At 35.9% G+C, this 24,861-nt stretch overlaps 2 protein-coding genes across 2 annotated transcripts in view; one reads left to right on the top strand and one right to left on the bottom strand.

The window, feature by feature from the left end:
- The window catches only part of LOC128662260 (putative nuclease HARBI1), a 9,050-nt gene extending 3,798 nt beyond the window's left edge, over nt 1-5,252 (bottom strand). Inside the window, exons 1-3 of the mRNA XM_053716081.1 lie at nt 5,236-5,252; nt 3,939-4,621; nt 2,543-2,908 (exon numbers count right to left, since the gene is read on the bottom strand). Of these exons, the coding sequence (XP_053572056.1) occupies nt 2,543-2,908; nt 3,939-4,470 (898 nt within the window). The 5' untranslated portion in view covers nt 4,471-4,621; nt 5,236-5,252. The remainder of the gene's footprint in view (nt 1-2,542; nt 2,909-3,938; nt 4,622-5,235) is intronic.
- Nucleotides 5,253-5,501: 249 nt separating this feature from the next.
- Nucleotides 5,502-24,861, top strand: part of STXBP2 (syntaxin binding protein 2) — a 265,170-nt gene continuing 245,810 nt past the window's right edge. The window contains exon 1 of the mRNA XM_053718090.1: nt 5,502-5,645. Within this exon, the coding sequence (XP_053574065.1) occupies nt 5,609-5,645 (37 nt within the window). The 5' untranslated portion in view covers nt 5,502-5,608. The remainder of the gene's footprint in view (nt 5,646-24,861) is intronic.

Genomic DNA, 24,861 nt, shown 5'->3' on the forward strand with positions numbered 1-24,861 from the left:
CAGCACAGTTTGACAAGGTTATAAAAAGGATGAGGTATATCAAACTTACATATTAACAGCACCCCTAAGTGCATAGAAAACAGGCTGGAACTTCTCAGCCGCCTAGCTGACTGTTCTCCGGTAAGAAACAGGAATCACTCCAAACAGTGTGGGGAAGCAGGAAGCATAATGTCCAAAACAAGCAAGTGTAAAAATAAAACTAATATTTATTAAAAAGCAACGCGTTTCTCAGCCAACATAAGACTGTTTCCTCAGGCTAAAATGAAAACATTTAAAATACACTTGCTATATAAACCGCTTTGAGATCACCAATTATATCTCGCGTAAATCAAGATTTCGCTCCACTTGTAATATGTTTGCGAAAATACGTTATTACTTGCGCAAAACCGTTTGCGCCTCACTTGTAATCTAGCCCTTCATGTTTAAATTTTAAATTACAGGAAAGGGTTGGCAAAATAGCTTATAAAAAGTTGTTTTTACTATGAATAATTAAACATTTTATATTGCAATCTCAAATTGGTAAATGGCCCTTAAAATCCTAACATCAGTTCTATGTTAAAGCCAGTTTTTTTAAACGCATGTTACTACTGGATGGATAAAATAATTTTGTAGTTCACCTTTAAAAAAAGATAGTAAAAACCACAAAAAAAATGTAATATAAAATGTTTAATTGTGTAGTTTAAAAAAAATTGCAATCTACCTTTGTTATTTATTTTGTCCGCTTTTTCTGTAATTTAACTTTGAAAATCAGCCAATCACAAAACACATATACATATATGTGTACTCTTGCACATACTTCCTGGATGCTGGTCCCTTTAAAAAGTGTGAATATAAAAAGAGTGTGCATATTTTAATAATAAAAGTAAATGAGGAAGTTTTTTTTTTTAATTGACTTCTCTATCAGAATCATAAACGCAAACACAAACATGCATCTTTGATAATATCTGCACAAAATAATCTTATAGGAACCTCTGGGAAAGTGTGACATTGTGAATGGATTAAAGGAATTAATTTACCAAAACATTTAAGTATTGCAGCCATGTATATACACCCTAATGCTACATAATTAAAAACTAATCATTATTTTAAGATTAATTACCTTTGGACTATAGTATCTCTTAAAGTGATGGTAAAGTCCAGTATCTTACATTTCATTAATACATAGTTTGTTGCCCACTTAGGCCTAGTTTCCATTGAGGTGGTAACCTTTGGAAACTGGTGATAAAAACATTTATCTCCATTAAAGTCTATGGTGATTTTTAAAGATACAACCAGTATCAAAGTTCCAAACTTTACCACTGCAACGGAAACTAGGCCTTAGTTCGCATATTGTTTTGCTCTAAATTAAGTATTTTTAAATTTATAAAATGAAACCTTTATTATTATGAATATTGCCCTTCACTGCCGGCCAACTTCGCTTGAAGAAATCACTTCATACCTAGCATCCAATCAGAAAGCGTGTCTGCGGGTTGGTTTGTCACTGTTACGGTGCGAAGTAAGGTTAATTTATGATTATAATGCGCATGCGCAAAATTCTATTTCTTTCTCCTTATAACCTGCCAATCCTGATCTTGCAGTTGGGAGTTGCACATGCGCTATTTTCATTCACTATTGGGAGCACGCTTAGGAAATGGCGTGTACAGTGGGTGGAACCTCTGTACACGTCATGGATAAGCCCAAGTAAAGTATTATGGGGCGGAGCTTTGGAGCGCAACAGAAAATTATCTAAATCAAGAAATAAAAGAAAATGCAAGTATAACATCTATAAGTATAATAATGCAATTTATGATGTTCACATTATCTTTATAAAGATTTTTCCTCAAAAAGTATTTTATTAAAAAATATATATTTAAATAAAAAAAAATCTAATTTAAACTGATTTTTATCCACCCTGATAGAGAGTCTATCTTTATTACAGACACACAATCTACAGTTACGTGATTCATGTCTAGGGATTATTCGCACTTTTTCCTGAATATTAACATATTTAATAAAATATACATGAGCTAAAAATGTCTCCATCAGCTTTCATTTCAAACCTCTTTAGCAGTAGATGTGGGGTGACCGGTGCGGCAACTCACTTCTGGAAGCTAGCTGGTGATTGGTTGCTAAACACATATGCCTCTTGTCATTGGTTCATTGGCTATGTCTAGCTAGGTCCCAGCAGTGATGGTCTGGAGCCTACCTAGGTATGTTTTTCAACAATGTATAACAAGAGAATCAGGTACATGCAATAATAGATGCAAATAAAAAATACTTTTAAAATTGCACACTTTATCTGAACCACAAATGTTTTGACTTTCATTTCTCTTTACGTACACTATACAACACACAGATGACGGTAATGTGAATACTGAATAACTGAACTTCAACTATGACTGCATTACCAAACTGCACCATGCAGCTCCGACAAGGAACTGTAAGGTGAATCTTATCTATATCACTTACATAAATTGGTTTTATTGAGAAAACAATATGATGTGCAGCTAATGTTAGGGTATAAACAAAAGTGTTCAGATTAACAATATTTTATAAAACTTACATTGGAAATACGATGATATTAGCATTGATCTAACTGCAATGCCTCCCTCTGTGGATTCTAAGGAAATATCGTCACCATTCTGTTCTTCAGGTAAAGGATCCAAATCCGAGGGAAGATCACCCTGGCGAAGTGTTAGATTATACAACATGCAAGTAACAAGAACAATATCCCAAACCTTCCGTGGAGAATACTGAAGAACCCCCTCTGAGTGGTCCAAACATCGGAACTTGCTTTTGAGCTCTTCAAATGTTTTTTCTATAGTACTGTGTGTGCTTTTGTGCGCATCATTGTATTTATGATCAGCAGGCGTTCTTGGATTTAATAGCGGGGTTAAGAGCCATGGACGACAACCATATGTTGCAGTACCTGGACAAAAATAAAGAATAAAAAATGTAAACTAGCTTTGTACTTGCTGATATTAAAAACAAGAAACACACACACACACATATATATATATATATATATATATATATATATATATATATACACACACACATACATACACACACACTCTTCCTGTAAAAGGCAGTATTCTAAAACAAGAAGTGACCTGACAATTTTATATTAAAACTAATGAGTCAGGCAAGTCTTTTTTTCTATGTAGATAAAATTAACTAAACAAATTGGAGATGGGTTAAAATATTAAGACACATAGCTCTCAAGCACAGCACTCCATTTAAATTATTGGAACATATATTCAGGAAACATATCATTTTGATACACATCCACACTAGTTCTTAGGACAAGGCACACACAAAAAACAGTAATAGGGGCCCCTAGAAATTAGGACCTGATTCACAGTGCCTTGGCCCTACTACTTGAAATGAGAGAGCTGAATGACTGAAAATTTCAACTCTCCTGTTCTGTGGCCTGCATTTCTAAGCATCACTTTTGCAACTCTTTCATATCTGACTAAACCCCAATGTAATAGTTTACTTGTGTGTGTTTCTAGACAATCAATGGTTTAAATCATAACTGGCAGTGTGTTTTAACCCCTTGATTGCTCAGGTTTGTTCTGGACATCACCCTGCCACAAGGATGTTCTGTGTAATTACGTGGTTAAAACCCCATTGCCAAGGGTGTTATGCAATAGTGACTTAATCCCTGGTTACCCATTGGTGTTCTGGGCAAGCTGTATGTCACTGCAGCAGTTTACCCATTAATTACCGTTTTAATAACTGAGTTAAATCACAGTGGATAGATTATGAGCCCCCTATCCCCCTTTTTGGACTGGATCCTAGATTTTTAACAACTTTGACAAACTCTGCATTGGGATATTTTATCAGTTTCACTGCTTGCATTTTTTTTTTATGGTCATATATAACATGCACCAAAAACTAATTGTTGTTTTCTGGAGTGCTGTCTTCTTTTTGTTTAATACTTATTGAACACTTACCCAGAAGCCATCCTTCAGGCATATGTCCTTCTTCAAATGTACGAAATAGAGGTGATCGACGCAGAATATGGGAATCATTGCAGGAGCCAGGAAAACCATAGTGAACACTCATGATACGCAGATGGGCATCACAGACCATCTGAACATTCAGAGAGTTTAACTGCTTTCTGTTTTTGTATTGTTCCTCCATAAAACGAGGAGGCCTGAGGGCAACTTGGATGCAGTCAATAGCTCCTAAAACATTGGGCATGTGGGCTATTCTATAAAAAGCCAATTTAACTTTATGCCACTCTTCTGGTGTTGTTGGGAAGCAAACATATTTTGGCACAAGTGTTAGAAGAGCACTGAGAACCACAGTAAGGTGTCGAGAAAATGAAGGTTGGCTCATTCCCACTACTACTCCAGTAACAGACTGGAAAGAGCCTGTGGCCAGAAAATGTAGGACTGCCAATAATTTTACCATACCAGGGATGGAGTGGCTCCTTCCTGTTAGAGGCTCCAAAAAATCACTAATCTCCTGATAAAGGACCATGAGTGTATCTTTATTGAGCCTGAACTTTTCAATGATATCTCTGTCAGACAAAGCATCTAAACCTGACCTGCACCTAAATACACGCGGTACTCGAGTCCTTTGTATCACCTTTTCCTGGGTTTCTAGTTGACCACTTCTCAATGTCCTTTTCCTGACCAAAAGAGAAAGAAATAACATTTGAAAAAAGAAATCCATGTTTAAGACAAAAATAGCAGGTTGATAGTCCACAAAAAGCCGTTTCAGAAAAAAAATGTGTTGAGTTCAGTTTTCTAATGTTAGTTTTAACAGGCCCCTTCTAGCTTGCAAGCGCTTTCCAAAAACCTGGGTCACAGTTGATCGTCATTCAGGTATTCTGTACAAAAGAAAAAGAGATAATGCCCTGTCTGCAAAATCAGATAAAAAATAAGCTGTCCTTGCAACATGTACATGGTTATTTATAACAGAATAGATATTTTTTGCAAATCTCTAAGTATCTGAATCCTTTGCATACTCAGTTTTTTTTAAATAAATCCCAAAATATGGGAAAAAAGCATAAAAAAAAAAACTTGGACTGCCCCAGCAAATATAGGTCCTTTGTTAACTGCAGGCTGGACCAGCCATTAACACGCAACTAGACTTTCAATGAAGAAGGAGGCAGAGACTCATTCACTGCTAAGCACATTTCTTTTTTTAAGTTAAATATCTTTATGCACGATTTGTAAAATAATGACCTAACCTAATAAAGTAAGTATAGAAACTACCGTGTCCATTATAGTTGACCAATACCATTTTTTTAAAGGGAAGTCACGCCTTCATAACAATACCCAAACAGCAAGATTTGATAGGCCCTGCTCCTCAGTAGCCGCGTCCCTCTCAATCATTATTCCCACCCAACCAACTTCACCGCTGCCCCGTATTGATTACTACCCGCTGCCTTCAACACCGCCCATCAGCTCTTCAAGCTGTGGCTTTTTCTCTTTTGTTATTGGTCCACTTCACATTCTCCTTACCAACCACGCACCCGCCCCTTAGTAACTGGCTTCCTGCTCGTCTCCTGACATCATCGTCGACTCTTGTCACAACGCGGAAGTCGCTAAAGTTTTTTTTTGGGGGTACCCTGAAGTCGGGCGGAGGTGGTAGAACCGTAGAATAGGATATAATGGCTCCGTCTGGGCTCAAGGCGGTGGTCGGGGAAAGTAAGTGTCTTGTTTGGTATAATTGTCGCAGCAGTTTTTTATTTTATGTATTATTTCTGTGGTTCTAGAGCTCATTGCAGTCTGGTTTCAGCATAACACGATACAACAGATTAACTTTCTGTTTATATAAATATTGTTTTACGTCACCTATATAATCACTGCGCTTGTCTGTGTTATTAATCACAACAGGAAATTATTTAACGCGCATATTTTTATTTATTAGGTTTTTGACTAGTTATTTCAAATATATAATTTCTGGTGCCTGCTAAATAAAAAAACCTGGGTCTATTCTGTTTTATAGGTTCAAAATTCAGAGATAGGACTGTAATTACATTTTTGAATTTCAAGTTGTCAAAAAACTGCACATTACACTAAAGAGACATAAAACTATTTATTGTCTATATATGTAAAGTATAGATAAGCAATTAAACATTATGCTGCAAAAGGTCTGTCTACAAAATATTTTTAAGGTTTGCATTGTTTTGTAGTTCAATACTGTTTTTAAAAGTGTCTTATCTGCTGAGGCCAAGTAGGTACAAATGTGAGTAAACTACTATACCGATGAAACAATCACTGTGTACCATGCAGCAGTGTGCCATCTGAAGTATGGAGCATGCTATTATTTTTGTAGAATTGGGAAAAAAACTACAAATTTACAGGAAAAGTAGCTAAATACATAATGAAAGATTGTGTTTAAATGGCAATTATAGTCACATGATTACATGCTCTAATCTGTTACAGCATGTTATATTAAAACTATTGACCCTACCTTACTGTGTGTTTAACCCACAAAGGGGTTAAACACACAATAGAAATGCCGCTTATGACTTGTTGAGCACTACAGGGCCTGATCTGTATTTCTACTGTGAGTTTAACCCCTTTGTGGATTTAAAGGGACACTTAACTCAAAGCTAAATTTTCATGATTCAGATAGAGCAGCAAAACAACTTTCACATTTACTTCCAATAAAAAGATGTGCACAGACTTTTATATTTACACTTTTTGAGTCACGTGCTCCTACTGAGCATGTGCAAGAATCCACAGAATATACATATATGCATTTGTGATTGGCTGATGGCTGTCACATGATGCAGTAGGAGTGGAAACAGACATAACTTTGAAAATTTTCAGAAAAAATCTACAACTCATTTGAAGTTCAGACTAAGTGCTATTGTATTGTCTTGTTATCATGCATTTGTTGGTTATGCAAATCTGCTGTATTTACTGGTCCTTTAAATACACAATAGTTTTAAAATTGCATGTTCTAAGATTAGAGCCTGTCATTTATTTTACTATAATGGCCCTTTAATAATCAAAGTATTATGTTTGTGTGGTATATGTATTATTAATGGATATAATTAGAGTAGATTATAGACTATTTTTCAGGATGTTGCCTAGGATTCTGTCTATGAAAATTACATGTTCAGTGGTACTGTTCTTTTCCATTAACACCTCCTATCTCAGATGGATGACATTATATCAACAATTATGCCATTATAGTGATTGTGAAGTGTAATCATTTACTGCCCGGTATATAAAATGAATCTTAAAAACAGGGGCACTTTAATTCATTCAAATTTTTAAAGACGCTTAATTTGTAAAATAATGACCATTTAGTGATGGTAAACATTGCGCTGCTCCTCCGCCCGCATCTCATACTTTTATTTAGCTGATCAATGACAAATCCGTCTTCATCCAATCGTTGCGTGTCCCACGAGCTGGACGCCAAATGGGGCACGCAACGATTGGATGAAGCCGGAATTTTCATTGATCAGCTAAATAAAGTATGAGATGTGGGGGCGGAGGAACGGTGCAATGTTTACCATCACTAAATGGTCATTATTTTACAAATGAAGCATCTTTAACATTTTAATGAATTAAAGTGCCCCTGTTTTTAAGATTAATTTTATAGACTGGGCAGTAAATTATTAAACTTTACAATTACTTTAAGGATGGAATGTGTGAAATCACAACTGATAGCATTTATGATACAGGGATCTCATACTAATGTCATAAGTTATGTCATCAATGGTGTAAAGAAAAATGTAGCCTGATGTGCTGGAGTTTACACGGAAATTGCACTTCTGTCAAGAAGCAATTTAAAGGGCCATAGTAGTCGAAAAATTACAGGCCCTAATTCTTAAGATTATGTCATTTTAAGACTGTTGATCCTGCACTACTAATGCCCACATAGGGGTTAAACACATAGTAGAAATACCACTTGTAATGGAAACCATCACTGATTCAATCAGCAGCTCTCGTCGCATGATTTTGCTGTGTAACTAGCGCTGCTTATTGGATCAGGGGCAGTTTTTGCTCTGGATCAGCAGTGCTCTGAAGGCCCCAAGCGGTACTTCTACTGTGTGTTTAACCCCTTTAAAGTAGTGCATAGTCGAAAGGCCATGAAACCCAACCTTTTTCTTTCATGATTCAAACAGAACATAAAGTTTAAAAAAACGTCAAATTATATTATCAAATTTGCTTTGTTCTCATGTTTTTGTTGTTGTTGAAGAGATATCTAGATAGTTAGCATGGATATGCCTGGAGCGCTATGAGAAGAAAAAAGGGCTGCCATTGAGTGTACTTGCTAATGTATAACATTCTTTCAAAACTGCTGCCATATAGTGCGGCAGACACATGCACGCTCCTGAGCTAACATTCATACTTTTCAACAAAGGATACCAAGAAAACAAAGAACATTTGGTAATAGAAGTAAATTGGAAAGTTGTTTACATTTGTATTCCCTATCCAAATCATGAAAGAAAATGTCTTTCATGTCCCTTTAAAATGAAAAGCTCTAACAAATGAAACCCAATTTCTTTTTCTTTCATGACTCAGATAGAACATACAATTTTAAACAACTTTTCAATGTTCTTAATTCTCTTGTTATCCTTTGCTGAAGAAACAACATTGCACTACTGGCAGCTAGCTGAACACATCTAGTTAGCCAATCACAGGAGACAAATGTGTGCAGGCACCAATCAGCAGTTAGCTCCCACTAGTGTAGGATATGTGCGTGTTCTTTTTCAACAAGGGATACCAAAGTACATTTGAAAATAGAAGTAAATTTATAAGTGTTTTAAAATGCCATGCTATCTGAATCATGCAAGTTTTGGTTTTGACTTTCCTATCCTTTTAATGTCCAGTGCTTTATGCAGAACTTGAAGAGGAGGTAAAAGTGGAAAAGGGTCATTTTGCAACAAATAAAAGCTAAGTATTGGTAGTAGGCAATGAATTCCAACACTAGCGCCCACTGCACTTTGTGGTGATTCTTTTTTAATACTCCAGAGTTTTATAGTGTAGAACCTTCCCATGATAAAAAGCATATTGCCAAATTGTTCCTGATTGAGTTTGAAATGTACTTCTGTTGACTAAAGATTTTACTGGAGTCTTCCTTAAAGGAACATGAAACACATATTTTTTTCTTTCATGATTTAGAAAAAGCATGCAATTTTAAACAACTTTCTAATTTACTTATATTTTCTAATTTGCTTCATTCTCTTGATATACATTGCTGAAAAAAATATCTAGATAGGCTCAGTAGCTGCTGATTGGTTGCTGCACATAGATGCCTCGTGTGATTGGCTCACCCATATGCATTGCTATTTCTTCAACAAAGCATATTTAAAGAATGAAGCAAATTAGAAAATAGAAGTTAAAGGGACACTGAACCCAATTTTTTTTCTTTCATGATTCAGAGCATGAAATTGTAAGCAACTTTCTAATTTACTCCTATTATCAAATCTTCTTCATTCTTTTGGTATCTTTATTTGAAATGCAAGAATGTAAGTTTAAATGCCGGCCCATTTTTGGTGAACAACCTGGGTTGTCCTTGCTGATTGGTGGATACATTCATCCACCAATAAAAAAAGCGCCGTCCAGGGTACTGAACCAAGAAAAAAGTTTAGATGCCTTCTTTTTCAAATAAAGATGGCAAGAGAATGAAGAAAAATTGATAATAGGAGTAAATTAGAAAGTTGCTTAAAATTGCATGCTCTATCTGAATCACGAAAGAAAAAAAATTGGGTTCAGTGTCCCTTTAATTGGAATTGTATTCTCTATTTCAGTGATTTTTAACCTTTTTTTTGCCGTGGCACACTTTTTTACATTAAAAAATCCTGTGGCACACCACCATCCCAAAATTTTAAAAGATTCACACATTGTAGCCTAATACAGCATATATATATATATATACACATACACACAAACACACACATACTGTATGCATTATGCTGTTATGCCATGCCTCCTACAAACTACCCCTGCACTGGGAGTAAAAAACAAGCAAAGTTTAAAAAATATGTCACACTGTTGTCAGTCTGCCGTTGCACACCTGAGGATCTCTCACGGCACACTGGTTGAAAAACACTGCTCTATTTGAATCATGAAATATTTTTTGGGGTTTAGTGTCCCTTTAAAATCAGGTTTGTGATGGCGATTTGTTTTCAGCTGCTGATAAGATATCTCAGGATTTCCTTTAACTGTCATCCACACCCAACACAAAACTTCCTCTTTTTTTAAAGCAAGTTAATAATGCAAAAGTAAAATGTCAGCTTGCATTTCTGAAAACAATTTTTTTAAAAAATAATTCTAATTCATTTTTATTGTGTTTTACAAATAACAGGAACAAAATACATAACTGCACTGCCAGTTAGAATCCGGAACCAGAATTAAGTACCATCTTAGTGAATAGTCCATGCCCATTCAAATGTTAATCACAGATCCCTATATGCAGGAGAGCTGTCCTAGACCTCAAAGTCCATGAAACACCTCTAAATATTATTAAAGGACAACTAAATGCAGTAGGAATTGTATAATTAAAAGACAATTTTTTCTTGCAAATTTATTTTTTCTGCCATTTGCCGGCCCCCTGTACCATGTGACAGACATTAACCAATCACAGACTAGTATATGTATACCCTGTGAGCCTTTGCACATGCTCAGTAGGAGCTTGTTCCCCAGAAAGTATGTGTATAAAAAGACTGATTTCTCCAACAAAGGATATCTAAAGAATGAAGCAAATGAGATAAAAGTAAATTAGAATGTTGTTTAAAATTGTATTCTGTATCTGAATCATGAAATAAATATTTTGAGTTTCAAGTCCCTTTAAGTGTGCATAAACACATACTAGGGTAAGCGAGTAACATGAGAGAGGCTGGTGTATATGGGTAAAAAAAGCAGCTCACTATAACAGCCTTAGGGGATTCCTTTTAAGAATTCCATATCTGATGTTACTAACGGCAAGATTTATAAACAACTGATGTTAAAACTGCTGTTTCATAAACCCTCTAGCCAACTTTGATTTGGCGGATGAAAATCACCCCGGATTCATTCGACCAGTGTGATTGACGAGCCCTACTCATGCAGTTGGTTGCACAAGCATTCCCTCGTGCAAGAGTAAATATGGGGAACATATTCACCCCACAATCTGCAATGGAATGCGGACAGGTTCACAACATGTGAATCCTGTTGGTTCAGAGAATAATACATTTTGACATAAGTAGCCTGCCGGGTCTTATTGTAATATGACTTCCCAAAAAAACATCAAAATATCTATCAAGCTGGTCTGTTTTGAAATAGTGGTACCTTTCCAATAGAAGAATGTTATGTACTCTCTTTTGCCAATCTTCTTTAGATGTAAGAAATAGTTTGTTATTTTCCAGCATTTAGGTATTACTTGATGGGCTGCATTCAAAAGTATTTGTACAACATTCATTTTTATCTTACATTTAAAGGAATAGAAAAGTCAAAATTAAACTTGCATGAATCGGGTAAAACATGTTATATTAAGACACTTAGGATTCACTTCTATTTTCAAATGTGCTTTGTTCTCTTGGTATCCCTTGTTGAAAAATAATACGCACGTATCCTACACAAGTTGGAGCTAGCAGCTGATTGGTGCTTGCAGACATTTGCCTCTTATGATTGGCTAAATAGATGTGTTCAGCTAGCTGCCAGTAGTGCAGTGCTGTTCCTTCAGCAAAGGATAACAAGATAACTAAGCAAATTTGATAAATGGGAAAGTTGTTTAAAATTGTATGTTCTTTCCAAATAATGAAAGAACATTTTGGGGTTTCCTGTCCTTTTTTAAGGCCAGCTGGGTAGTTGAATAGAGATACCTTAGGATCTAGGGTCAATTTTTACTATTTAAAGGGACATAATACTCATATGCTAAATCACTTGAAACTGATGCAGTATAACTGTAAAAAGCTGACAGGAAAATATCACCTGAGCATCTCTATGTAAAAAAGGAAGATATTTTACCTCACAATCTCCTCAGCTCAGCAGCGTAAGTTCTGTGTAAAAAGTTATACTTCACCTGCTCCCAGCTGCAGGTAAAAAAAAAAATAAAAATGAAGAAATGAACAGCAGCCAATCAGCATCAGCAGTGCTGAGGTCATGAACTCTTACTGTGATCTCATGAGATTTGACTTAACTCTCATGAGATTTCATAGTAAGCTTCCTTTACCTGATTGGTGAAATAATATGAGAGTGCACGATGCTCATCCCTTCGGCTGTCCTAGGACAGACACACTAAAATGCTGCTTAGAAATCCTTTACAATGGGAGGTGGCTACTGAGGAACTTTTGAGGTAAAATATCTTTCTTTTTTACATAGAGTTGTTCAGGAGATATTTTCTAGTCAGCTTTTTACAGCTATGCTGCATCACTTTCAAGTGTTTAAACATTTGGGTATTATGACCCTTTAAATTACATTCATTTCTTGTTAGATCATATTCCTGAAGGCTTAGGCATCCAGACAATCTCATCAAATATGCGCCCTCTATCCTGGCACCCCCTTTCAGCATCTGAAACTTTGCTTAAAGGGACAGTCAACACCAGAATATTTGTTGTTTAAAAAGATAGATAATCCCTTTATTACCCATTCCCCAGTTTTGCATAACAAACACAGTTATAATAATACACTTTTTACCTCTATAATTACCTTGTATCTAAGCTTCTGCTGACTGCCCCCTTATTTCAGTTCTTATAACAGACTTGCATTTTAGCCAATCAGTGCTCACTCCTAGGTCACTTCACATGTATGAGCTCAATGTTATCTATATGAAACACATGAACTAAAATGCATTCAGATTAGAGGCAGTCTTCAATGTCTAAGAAATTACCATATGTACCTCCTATGTTTGCCTTTCAACTAAGAAATATAAGAGAACAAAGCAAAAATTGGTGATAAAAGTAAATATGGAAGTTATTTAAAATTACATGCCCTATTTAAATCATGAAATATTTTTTTGGACTTGACTGTCCCTTTTAATTGTAATATATTTTTACTTGATTGTGCTTTTACACTACCAGTTAATTTTGCATTTTGTAATACCAATTACAGTATTTACAGTTGTTAGTTTCTGTTCCTCATTTTGTTTACTTTTACCCTAGTCAGAATGAAACTTTCAAGATTCAGATAGAGCATACCATTTTAAACAACTTTCCAATTTACTTCTATTGTCAAATTTGCTTAATGCTCTTGGAATCCTTTGATGAAAAGCATACCTAGGTATGCTCAGCAGCAGCAATGCACTACTGGGAGCTAGCTGCTGATTGGTGGTGCCCATATATATCTCCTGTCATTGGCTTACCTATTGTATACAGCTAGCTCCCAGCCGTTCATTGCTGCTCCTTTAATAAAGATTACCAAGAGAATGAAGCAAATTTCATAATAGAAGTAAATTGGAAAATAGCTTTACAAGTGCATGCTATCTGATTCATTAAATAAACGTTTGGGGTTTCTTTTAAACACATCTTTCTGAAGAGATACAAAAATGCAAATTCTGTAACCTGCAGATGTTACAAATCAAATTGCTGGTGTAGGCAAATTAAAGCATTTTTAAAATCTAGGTTACATAATTAGCTTTTTTTAGATTTTTATGTTGTGTTCTTTTGTTGCTGTTTGCAACTTCATTGTTAAAAGGAACAGTATACACCAATTTTCATTTTTATAACTGCATGTAATAGACACTACTATAAAGAAGAATATTCAGATACTGATCTACAAAAAATCAGTCTAAAACCTTTTAAAAACTTACTTAGAGTCTGTAGACAGCAGTACACATCTAAAACTTTGGCACTTGTTTACAAGTCTGAAAATCAGCACAATGTTGTTATAAAATAAGAACTATACATTGTTACAAAAAACACTACCAGATAGGCTATATAAATGGATCATCTAAAAAACATTTTATGCAAAGACAAATCTACGTCTCTTGAACTTACATAACACTATATACTTATTTCCTTTAGCACACACATATGGGAAACAATGCTTTCTGTTTACTTTAAGACACTGAATATGTATTTATAAGTGCCTGAACAAATATTATTATTTGAAACATTTACTATAGAGGAAAAACAATCTAGAACAGTGACTATTCTTAAAGAGACAGTGTACACTAATATTTTTAGTGAAGTGTATTAAAGTGAAGGTAAAGTTAGAGCGTTCTTATTGCAGTATTCTATTTATATGCATATGAAATACAGAGTCGCTAAGTTATTGTTTTATAATTATTAGGTATTTATATAATATTGTGCTTTTATTTTTCCCTACCGTTCTGTTTGAAACTCCTCCCATTAGTCATTTCCTGCTTTTTGATATTGTGACGTATAGAGCAGTCCCACCCGCTCTATACGTGTATACAAGGCTCGTGCACAGCGAATATCCAAACTGCGCATGCGCATCAAGTCGCTGACTCTCAACAATGCACATACGGTACTCCCGTCCAGTCTTGCGTAACACTGCCTGAAACAGAAAATTTGTAATGAGCATGCGCAAAACGGGGCCACGCTCACCTTGCTAGTGTGAGCTTAAACTACAAACGCATGCGCATAGCGTCCAAGACCATGCTGACGTCAAATGACAGCCGCCTAAAGGCCAGAAAGTCAATTGGCTGGCTAAACAATGTGACAGGCATGTAGAAAAAAAAAAATAACGGGTTGATTTCGGATATAGCGAGCTGCAAAAGTAAAAACGGAGATATCAAAGTAAAATGATAAATTTTCATGAATGAAAGTGCCATTTATTTATATGTATAGAATTTCATTATAAACTATCAAACTTTACCTTCACTTTAAGTTGTTTACAAAGAGCTCCTTCACTTTTATTTTCTCATTTGAAATGACTGATTTTGCCTATTGCATTCCCACCTATACTGAACATTTTTTAAGTTCTGGTTACAAAAAAAAGAAAGAAGGTTTAGATAAAATGCTCACAGTAAGGGGCTGTGGCAGAGAGATACTAAAACAGTAATAAAGATAAGGAGGACTAGCTAAGATAATGATGTATTCTCTTCCTATAAAATGGGCCCATTGTGGTCTAGATTACGAGTGGCGCAAAATTAGTGCTCCTGCTCGCATATTAACTTTGCTAGACTGAGGCTTTGGGTTGTGCTCGTATTATGCGTTAAAACTAAGTAAAAAGATTGCGCATAAGCGATAACCTGACACACTCAAAAAGTGGAACTTGGAATATTGTGAACTCGTTAACGTATTCCCCCATAGACTTCAAAAGAACGTGAAAAATGGAGAGAGAAAAAAAAAACATACTCGTGTGCTAACCTGACGACATATATTCAAGAGCACTTAACCCAACATGAATTATGAATATTTCACATTCCAATGTTCTTCACATAGAAGAATGTTTTATTTATTCATAATTAAATATTTCTAAATATATATGGTGGAATTTTGGTTAATTAATTAATAGGAATATTTACATAGACTATATTAGCTTATGTAAAGAACATTGGAATGTGAAATATTTACAGTAATTACATAGTTAAACACTTTATTAAAAATTAATATTGCATAAATTATTTTTCATGTTTTCAGCTACTTGACTGCAAAGGGCTCCTATGCACTTATATAAACACACAAATACATATGTGTACATATATATGTGTGTGTATGTATGTATGTATGTATATATATATATATATATATATCTATATCTGTGAATACAAACCTATATAAATATACCGGGCACTTATTCATTAAACTGTACAATCACTTTAAATGTTTTTTTTTCACTTTTTTGTCTCACATAACAGTTAACCAGAGCGCTGAAGTCACGCTAACCCAACGTGTTAAAATCGATTGCGCTCAATCAACTGCTTTTACTTTCAACTCATACATGTGCCACTTCCAACGGTGGCAAAGAGCCGCAAAATATCCCAGTTAGCATACCACTGTATTGGGTTGTGGTTTCATTTAGCAGAACCACCTACTTCATATTAAAACTATACCTAAAGTAACAGTTTCCCATACATGTGTTTTTTTTTTTTTATCACCGGCAGGGTGGTTCAAAATACAAAATCTCAGCCATACACGGCCATATATGATTTATACAGAAAGAAAGCAAACAGCAATTGTATTCATACAAATTTGAGCTGGGGGGGGGGGGGAGCACCATATACCCACTTAATACTTTTACTGATTATATCATTATCAATCTCTTCAAAGTACTTAGTCCAGTGTGATAAAAACTGCTCCAGATTTAGTTGGCCTTGTTTAGTTAGCAGAATTTTATATAATAATGAAATTGAGTGATTCGCCTGCCTATATAGGTTAATGAAATCACCTACTCTTTCAAATTGTTCCGACAAAGGCCCCAACTGCATTTTCTTATGAATAAAATGTCTGAGTTGAAGGTATGCGTAGAAACACTTATTAGACAAATTATACTCAGTGGCAATGTTCTCAAAAGTTTGCATACCAAGCCCCTCATCAAGGAATTGTACTACCAAAGTTAAACCTTTATCAGCCCACCTATTAAATATCTCGTACTGGAACCCAGGTTGGAATTCCGGGTGGCCTCTAACTGGTAGGAAAGCTGATATATGGAAGTTAATCTTTAATCGGGAACAGAGTTGCTGCCATGCTTTAGCCACATTATAAATACTAATCATTATTTTAATGTTTCCTGGAAGTTGTGCATGTGGGCAGTGTAGGGCCGCTTTAAGGGAGAGAGGCTGTATAAGATTTTCCTCCATTTTTATATTAGTTAAATAGTTAGAAGAAAGAAGCCAGTCCACTCCATACCGTGCAAGTATAGCAATGTTATATGCCCTGATATCCGGAAATGCAAGACCTCCAAATTCCTTAAGCTGAGAAAGCTTGACTATAGAGCACATATGTCTATTCCTTTTCCAAAGAAGATCAGAACATACTCGATTGAAAAACTTAATATCTTTATCCTGAATGAACAGCAGTAGATTATTTATAATACATAGTAATTGAGGGAAGAGAATAGCTTTAATCGACATCACCTTAGCGGTCATTAAATGTGGGAAGAGACTCCAGCGATGCAATTTGGATATTATATGTGAGAAGAAAGATGTATAATTAAGTTTATACCACATATTAGGATCTTTATGTAGATTGATCGAAAGATATATGAAGCAATCTACTTCTCTAAAGTTATGTTGTGTAAAACTATCCTTATTTTTGTATATCCATAGATTTTCTGATTTTACAGTATTCACTTTATATCCAGAAATTGCACTAAAAAGATCGAAGAGCTTTAGGGCTATTTAGAATATTTCTTTTTGTGTTTTTGAAATAAAGTAATAGGTCATCAGCATAAAGTGAGAGGGCACATACTTGGGTCCCCAAACTTATTCCCAACAGTTCTTGCCTGAGATGTACTGCCAAGGGCTCTATAGCAATGTTAAAGAGAAGAGGGGGAAGAGGGCAGCCTTGTCGAGTCCCTTTTGTTTAACTTAAAAAAAGATGTTTGACTGCCGTTGACCAGAATAGCAGAGATAGGAAAATTGTATATGAATTTAATTAAATTTATTAAGTTTCCAAAAAAGCCAAAGTTTGACAGGGCATTATAAAGATGCTCCCAAATTATAGAATTGAAAGCTTTCTCAGCGTCAATTAGAACCATAGCAAAATCCTGTTTAAATGACATTTTATCCTTGTGCAACTTGTTCCAGAGATGCTCAAGAATCATATATGTCCTACATATATTTTTTGTAGGGGATCTACCTGTCATAAAGCCCGACTGATCTAAATGTATAACTTCCTGTAAATGGGTTTCTTAATCTGTTGGCAACAATGGAAGTAAGTAATTTATAATCTGTATTTAATTAAGAGATTGGTCTGTATGACCCAGGATCTGACAGATTTTTATCTTTTTTAAGGATAAGAGTAATAATTGACGCTGAGAAGAATCGAGGCATGTTTTTTTTTTTTTTTTAATATAATATCCATTAAATAAATTAGTAAGCGTATTGATTTAAGTAATCTATAAAGCTCAGCAGGGAGTTGGTCCGGACCTGGGGCCTTCCCAAGTTTTTAGCTTCTTCTATAGCCTTTAAAACTTCCTCTGGCGTTTATAGGTAAGTTTATGAAAGGGACACTGAACCCAAATTTTTTTCTTTTGTGATTCAGATAGAGCATGAAATTTTAAGCAACTTTCTAATTTACTCTATTATCAAATTTTCTTCATTCTCATGGTATCTTTATTTGAAATGTAAGTTTAGATCCCGACCCATTTTTGGTGAATAACCTGGGTTGTTCTTGCTGATTGGTGGATAAATTCATCCGCCAATAAAAAAAAGTGCTGTCCAGAGTTCTGAACAAAAAAAAACCGCTTAGATGCCTTCTTTTTCAAATAAAGATAGCAAGAGAACAAAGAAAAAGTGATAATAGGAGTAAATTAGAAAGTTGCTGAAAATTGCATGCTCTATCTGAATCACAAAAGAGAAAATGTGGGTTCATTGTCCCTTTAACTCAACCTGCTCCGGTGGAACTGCAGGACATGTGATCTTATTCCAGAAAGCCGTATTACTCTCTAGGTCAATTACTTTGGATACATATATATTTTGATAGTAGTTAAGAAAAGTACTCTTTTTATGTTGGTAAGTTCTGTGTAATTCTTATCGCCAACAAGAATATGTTCAATCGTATTGCTCTTTTTCTTAACCTTATCAAGTCTGGCTAAATATTTGGCAGATTTACCATAGCGACCGGCGTACAGAGCATTCATTCTGATCTCTTCACTCGTCATTTTAGAATTTAAGAAGAGATCCCTATCCTGTCTGGCTGTTTTGTATTTGTCCCCAAAGAAATTCTAAGCGGCGTATTTATATATTTTCTATAGGTATTGGTGACTGTATTTGCCAGCTGTAGGTCACGTGCTCTAAGTTTCTTTTTGGCAATAATCATATAGGCTTTTATCTCGCCTCTAAAGATACGCCTTTGCGGCTTCCCAAAAAAGTTCTGGTTTATCTAAATATAGATAGTTATCCGCACTATATTCGTGCCACTTATGTCGTAACCAATTTTGAAATGGTATATTATTTATTAAGTGTTTTGGAAAATAAAAATTGCTTATTGCTTCCACTGGAGCAGGTCGAGGTTCAATCTCCAACGAAATTATAGCATGGTCAGTTAAGACAATATCATTTATCTGAGCCCTAATTCCAACTTTGAAAAGAGGGCTAGAAACTAAAAAGAAATCGATCTGGGAAAAGGATCTATGGGACCTAGATTCGCATGGATAAGATTTGGTATCTGGATCCTGAATGCGCCAGATATCATCTAATTTTAAATTTTTACATATTTGAAAAAAAAGATTTGATTTTTGAGGAGCCGGCGATCTCTGGTTGGTTGAAAATCGATCAAGCGAAAGTATAGGAGTTAAATTGAAATCTCCTGAGAGAATTATGTTCTGATCTAGATTTGGAGAAAGTTTAACAATAATAGCATCCCAGAAAGCCTGATCTAAACTATTAGGGCCATATATATTACATAATATATAGTTAACACCAAAGAGCTCAACATGCACAATTATCCATCTATCATGTGGGTCCGTTTGTATATTCTGAATGTTATAGCTTAAATCTTTATTAAATAAAAAAGCAACCCCTTTCTTCCTCTTGGAGCAATCCGAAGCAATAACCTCGCCTACCCATTTACATTTGAATTTCTCTTCCTCTTCCTTTTTTAAGTGCGTCTCCTGTAGAAAAGCAACATCAGGTTTATATTTAGCAAGTTGTTTAATTATTAGTTTTCTTTTAATAGATGACCTTACCCTGCCTATATTAATCCTATCTTTCCTCATATAAGAATATTATTTTTTTTTTAAAAAGCCATAGAGAAAATTATTTTAAAAGAGGCGGGGACAGGCAAAAGGTGCGCGAAAGAGGGATGAGGGGGAGGGGAAAAAAAGTCTCCCTCATATCTAAAATTTATCTTACCACAGCATTTGTAATATGAACACCATAAAAAACATACACAGTTTTAACCTTTATATATTTCAAAATCTTATTACTAAGTTGGTTTAACTTTTGAATTTCCTGTAAAGCTAATAATATAGTTAATATAGTTTTACATTTTACCTAAAAAACAAATGAAAACCTAAAAAACCCATAATACTCCTATACTTGGAGCTAGCATATAGTTTATGTCTTCTCCCAAATCAGGGAAAAGATTAGTGCATAAGGAAAGAGAAACCCAAAAGAAGAGACCTGCATTTCTGTCAGAGTACATTCTTATTTTTACAAAATTCCCTGGCTTCTATCACATTGTTAAGAGTACTATTACCATCTTGTTCCTCGAATATCACTTTGGCGGGGTATAAAAGTCTGGCCTTGAAGCCTGCCTTAGTCAGTTTAGTACAATAGGGAGCTTACTCTTTCCTTTTGAATGTAGTTTCACTGGAGTAGTCTTGAAAAATTAATATTTTTGATTGACCTATATACAGGTTATCCATCTTTCTATAGAGCCTTAAAATATTCATTTTATCTTGGTAACTTAAAGGGACATAATACTCATATGCTAAATCACTTGAAACTGATGCAGTATAACTGTAAAAAGCTGACAGGAAAATATCACCTGAGCATCTCTATGTAAAAAAGGAAGATATTTTACCTCACAATCTCCTCAGCTCAGCAGAGTAAGTTCTGTGTAAAAAGTTATACTCAGCTGCTCTCAGCTGCAGGGAAAAAAAAAATGAAGAAATGAACAGCAGCCTATCAGCATCAGCATTGCTGATGTCATGAACTCTTTTACTGTGATCTTAACTCTCATGAGAATTCATAGTAAACTTCCTTTACCTGATTGGTGAAATAAGATGAGTGCACGAGGCTCATCCTTTCGGCTGTCCCAGGACAGACATACTAATATGCTGCTTAGAAGTCCTTTACAATGGGATGTGGCTACTGAGAAACTTTTGAGGTAAAATATCTTTCTTTTTTACATAGAGATGTTCAGGTGATATTTTCTAGTCCGCTTTTTACAGCTATGCTGCATCACTTTCAAGTGTTTAAACATTTGGGTATTATGGCTCTTTAAGTACTTGACCATAACTGGTCAATTATAATTCCTGTCTCTTGTATTATCCCTAATTGGTCCCAGTCTGTGGGCCCTTTCAACTAGTATTTTGCAAAATACCAACAGCTGGGGGAAGTATTGTACTAGAGAAAGAGATCAAATCTGGGTAATCTCCATTATCTGGAAGGCCTATGATTTTAAGGTTATTTCGCCACGAACGATCTTCTAGCTCATAGACTTTTTCTTGCAGCATTTTCAAAGTTTTACTATGGTCATCTATATTTTGTTCTTGTTTATAAAATATGTCCTCATTTCCTGACACTCTATTCTCGACTTCAGTAAGCCGATTAGAAAATTGTCTTAGTTCTGCCATTGTGGTAGGAAAATGTCAGACATCTGGGTTACTAAAGGCTGTATATCGATTCTATGTAACATTGTCTCGTTTGAATTATCTAAGTGTATGTCAGAGGTCCGCGTTTTTTCTTTTTCTTTTTGCTTAGCAGGCATGGCCGGAGAGTTAACTTTAATATTTGTGATTATATTTATCCATGTGCACTTATCATTTTTTTTTTTTTTTTTTTGTTTAAACCTATGGATAGTGAAGAAACACTAAAAATATTATCTTATTCTAAATTCGTGTGTCCCGGTGTTTATAGTATATAATATAAAAGAGAGCTATTTGAATACAGGGGGGCGGGGGTGACCCCTTAAGCTCCTACTTCGTCTAATATATGTGGATGTGCTTGTGTACTTTCCACTTTGATTCCGCCTTTACGTAATTCATATTGATTTATTTTTTTATAAAACACCAAAACCCAGTCTAGTGAGGGTTCCTAACCCTCGACCATGTCTCTCATTATTGTTTACTAATTATGTTATTTATAGAACAGAGCAAGAGCTACCTCTGTAACACTAGAGCAACGGATCAAGAGGAAACTTCAAATCAGACAAAAAATAAAAGGACATGCATTTTGACACACTACTAGGATGCACTATTAAACGACCTCTGAATGCCTATGCAATCCTTATACAACCTTTCAAGTATAAAAATATAAATAAACTTTGTCATGAAAAATAGTTATTCTCTTTCTTATCAGCCTTACAAAATAGGAGGGGGGAAATACAAGGATAACCACTTTAGATTTTTAGGGCCTGAACCATGTGAATATCATAATCTGTTTGTTGGCCTAAATTATTAAAAGAAAGTCCTATATCTATTTGTAGCTACTGTGTTATTATCAGAGAAACTATTCAATCTATTTAGATTTCTGAAAGCACCCTTAGTTACTCAATAATTACCATGTATAGCACCTAGTAGCTTTAAAATATATTTCTGCAAGATATGTAATCACCCCAACTCATTTATGCTCTCATCTGCTATTATACCACAGATCTTTTATACAAACATAGGAGTATACAAAGCACAAACTTTTCTGAATTTTGGGCAAGGCAAGAAAGAAGTGAAACCATTAATTAGACTCTAAAGCACATTACATTGTCCATCAACTTTAAAGTCCATGTAATCTGAGATAGTTTATAGAGGCCTTATAGCATATATCCAAATGTTATCAGCAGTAATAATGCCTCATCAACCTCGGGCCTGATATCCCATTTTAGCCTCTAGGGAAGAAAAAAGTTCTATAGCTCCTCGAGGAAAATGTGCCAAAGAATGATTATCACACCTTTGTATTTATTTCCTTTGCTTCTTTGCACCTCTCCTTCTTCTCTTTGTTCCCCATTTTAAAGCCCGTAGGAACAGACTTAAATACCATCCACCAATCAGGCAAACAAACTGAAGCAGAAGTAAGAAGTCAGTGAACTGGGACAATGCTTTATACTTTAAGTTAAAGTACTTGTGCTTTTTATCAGGCTCTTGTTCACTGCAGCTCCTTTATTGTCAGGGAAATGGTCGACTCCTCCAGGGAGTATGTTCCACCAGGCAGCGCCGCGGTCCTGGACGTGTTGTTAGGGGCGCCAGCAACGCATCTACCTACGGCCTGCAAATTGGCTGATCCTCCTGACGAGGTACTCCACCCCAGCAGCACTGCTACTGGTCGTCAGGTTGTCTTCCGTGGCGTCTACTGTGATGTAAATGGCAACCTCATGGAGCACACTTCTGAGGTAAGGCTCCACATGCAGGGCTCCTGCGTAGTTCTGGTCACATAAATTATGGGTCTGGCTCCAGCGACCGAGCCACAGCGGCTTGTTCCACGGCTCCCAGCTACACACCTTAAGGTAGGTGCAAGTGCCCTAGGAAGGTATACGGACTTCCTCGTGTGGCGTTAGCTACTCCCACAGGAACCGGAACCTGACCCCGCTCCCTCCCATACATATTTAATTATGTAGCTGGTATAACAAGAAATTGGAAACACATTAAAGGGATATGAAACCCAAAAAATTTATTTTGTGGTTCAGACAGAGCATAACAGCATAACATAAAAAAAAAAAATCCAATTTACTTTTATTATCAAATTTGCTTTTTTCCCACAATATTCTTTGTTGACTAGATACCTATGTAGGCATTTAGAGCACTACATGGCAGGAAATAGTGCTGCCATCTAGTGCTCTTGCAAATGGATAACATTCTTGCAAAACTGCTGCCATATAGTGCACCAGAAATGGGCTGGCTCATAAGCACAAGTCCCTGGTATTCAACAAAAGATACTAAGAGAATGAAGACAAATTGATAATAGAAGTAAACTAGAAAGTTGTTTAAAATCCCATGTTGTATCTGAATCATGAAAGAAACATTTTGGGTTTCATATCCCTTTAAGGAGAAACCAATTTTGCAGTACACTGTCCTTTTAAGGTACAGTAAATTTGCTAGTAAGTAAACTCTATTTACTTTTATTTACAGTGTGATTAGGCCATTTTCTTTTTAGTCTGTAAGTAGTGAAGACGAAAAATAAAACTTCCTTTTAAGAAACATATCTGTAACATGACGGTTCACACCACATTTTATAAATGGAAACAAAACCATGATCTCGAGTTGAAGGGGTAGTAGGAGTAATTTGCGGAAGAACTAATCAACTGAAATGGTTGTTGATTAGTGAAATAAACTTCCGTTAGAGGTGGTAAAGACAAAGGTGTACATTTATTAATGTGCGAGCGGACATGATACGATGTAGCGTATCATGTCCGCCGCACATCGATAAATGCCGACTGCATACGCTGTCTGCATTTATCATTGCACCAGCAGTTCTTGTGAACTGCTGGTGCAATGCCGCCACTTGCAGATTCGCGGCCAATCGGCCGCTAGCAGGGGGTGTCAATTAACCCGATCGTATTCGATCGGGTTGATTTCTGTCCGTCGCCTCAGAACAGGCGTGCAAGTTATGGAGCAGCGGTCTGTAGACCGCTGCTTCATAACTTCCTTTTCCGGCAAGCCTGAAGACTCGCCGGAAACAAAGGGCATTAAGCTCCATACGGATCAGGAATATGATTTACCTGAGGAGATGACTGCGATTGAAGGGACTACTACCAGTGAGCAAGAAATAGTGGAGGTTCATAGCGGTTACTCTAATGTGGATATCCAGACTGTTGCCGCTTGCTTGGTTGCGTGGAGGAGAGCGGTCTGATTCCTGGCGAACGGCTTTACAGGTGAGCACTGGATGCTGGTAGCCCGCCAGTACTCCACTACCTTGGGACTCTGCATAGGATATGGCCTAGGGCCATGCCATGTACTGGACTCTACTATAGACTTGGCTCCAGAATGGATGGTTCAGTTATCTGGAGGATCCCTGGACTTGGGCTTATGGGCAAGACTCAGAGTTGGGGTTAGATAACACAATCAACATAGTGGCAGATTCTGGATCGTCAGGTCTAGCTTAGTATTTTAACCATGAGAACTGCACTCCTCCTTTGATCTCGGACACTGTTCTGAGAAATGTTATACCTGATGCTGAGATTCATGTTAGTGTATT

The sequence above is a fragment of the Bombina bombina genome, chromosome 6 (genome assembly GCF_027579735.1).
Source record: "Bombina bombina isolate aBomBom1 chromosome 6, aBomBom1.pri, whole genome shotgun sequence".
NCBI lineage: Eukaryota > Metazoa > Chordata > Amphibia > Anura > Bombinatoridae > Bombina > Bombina bombina.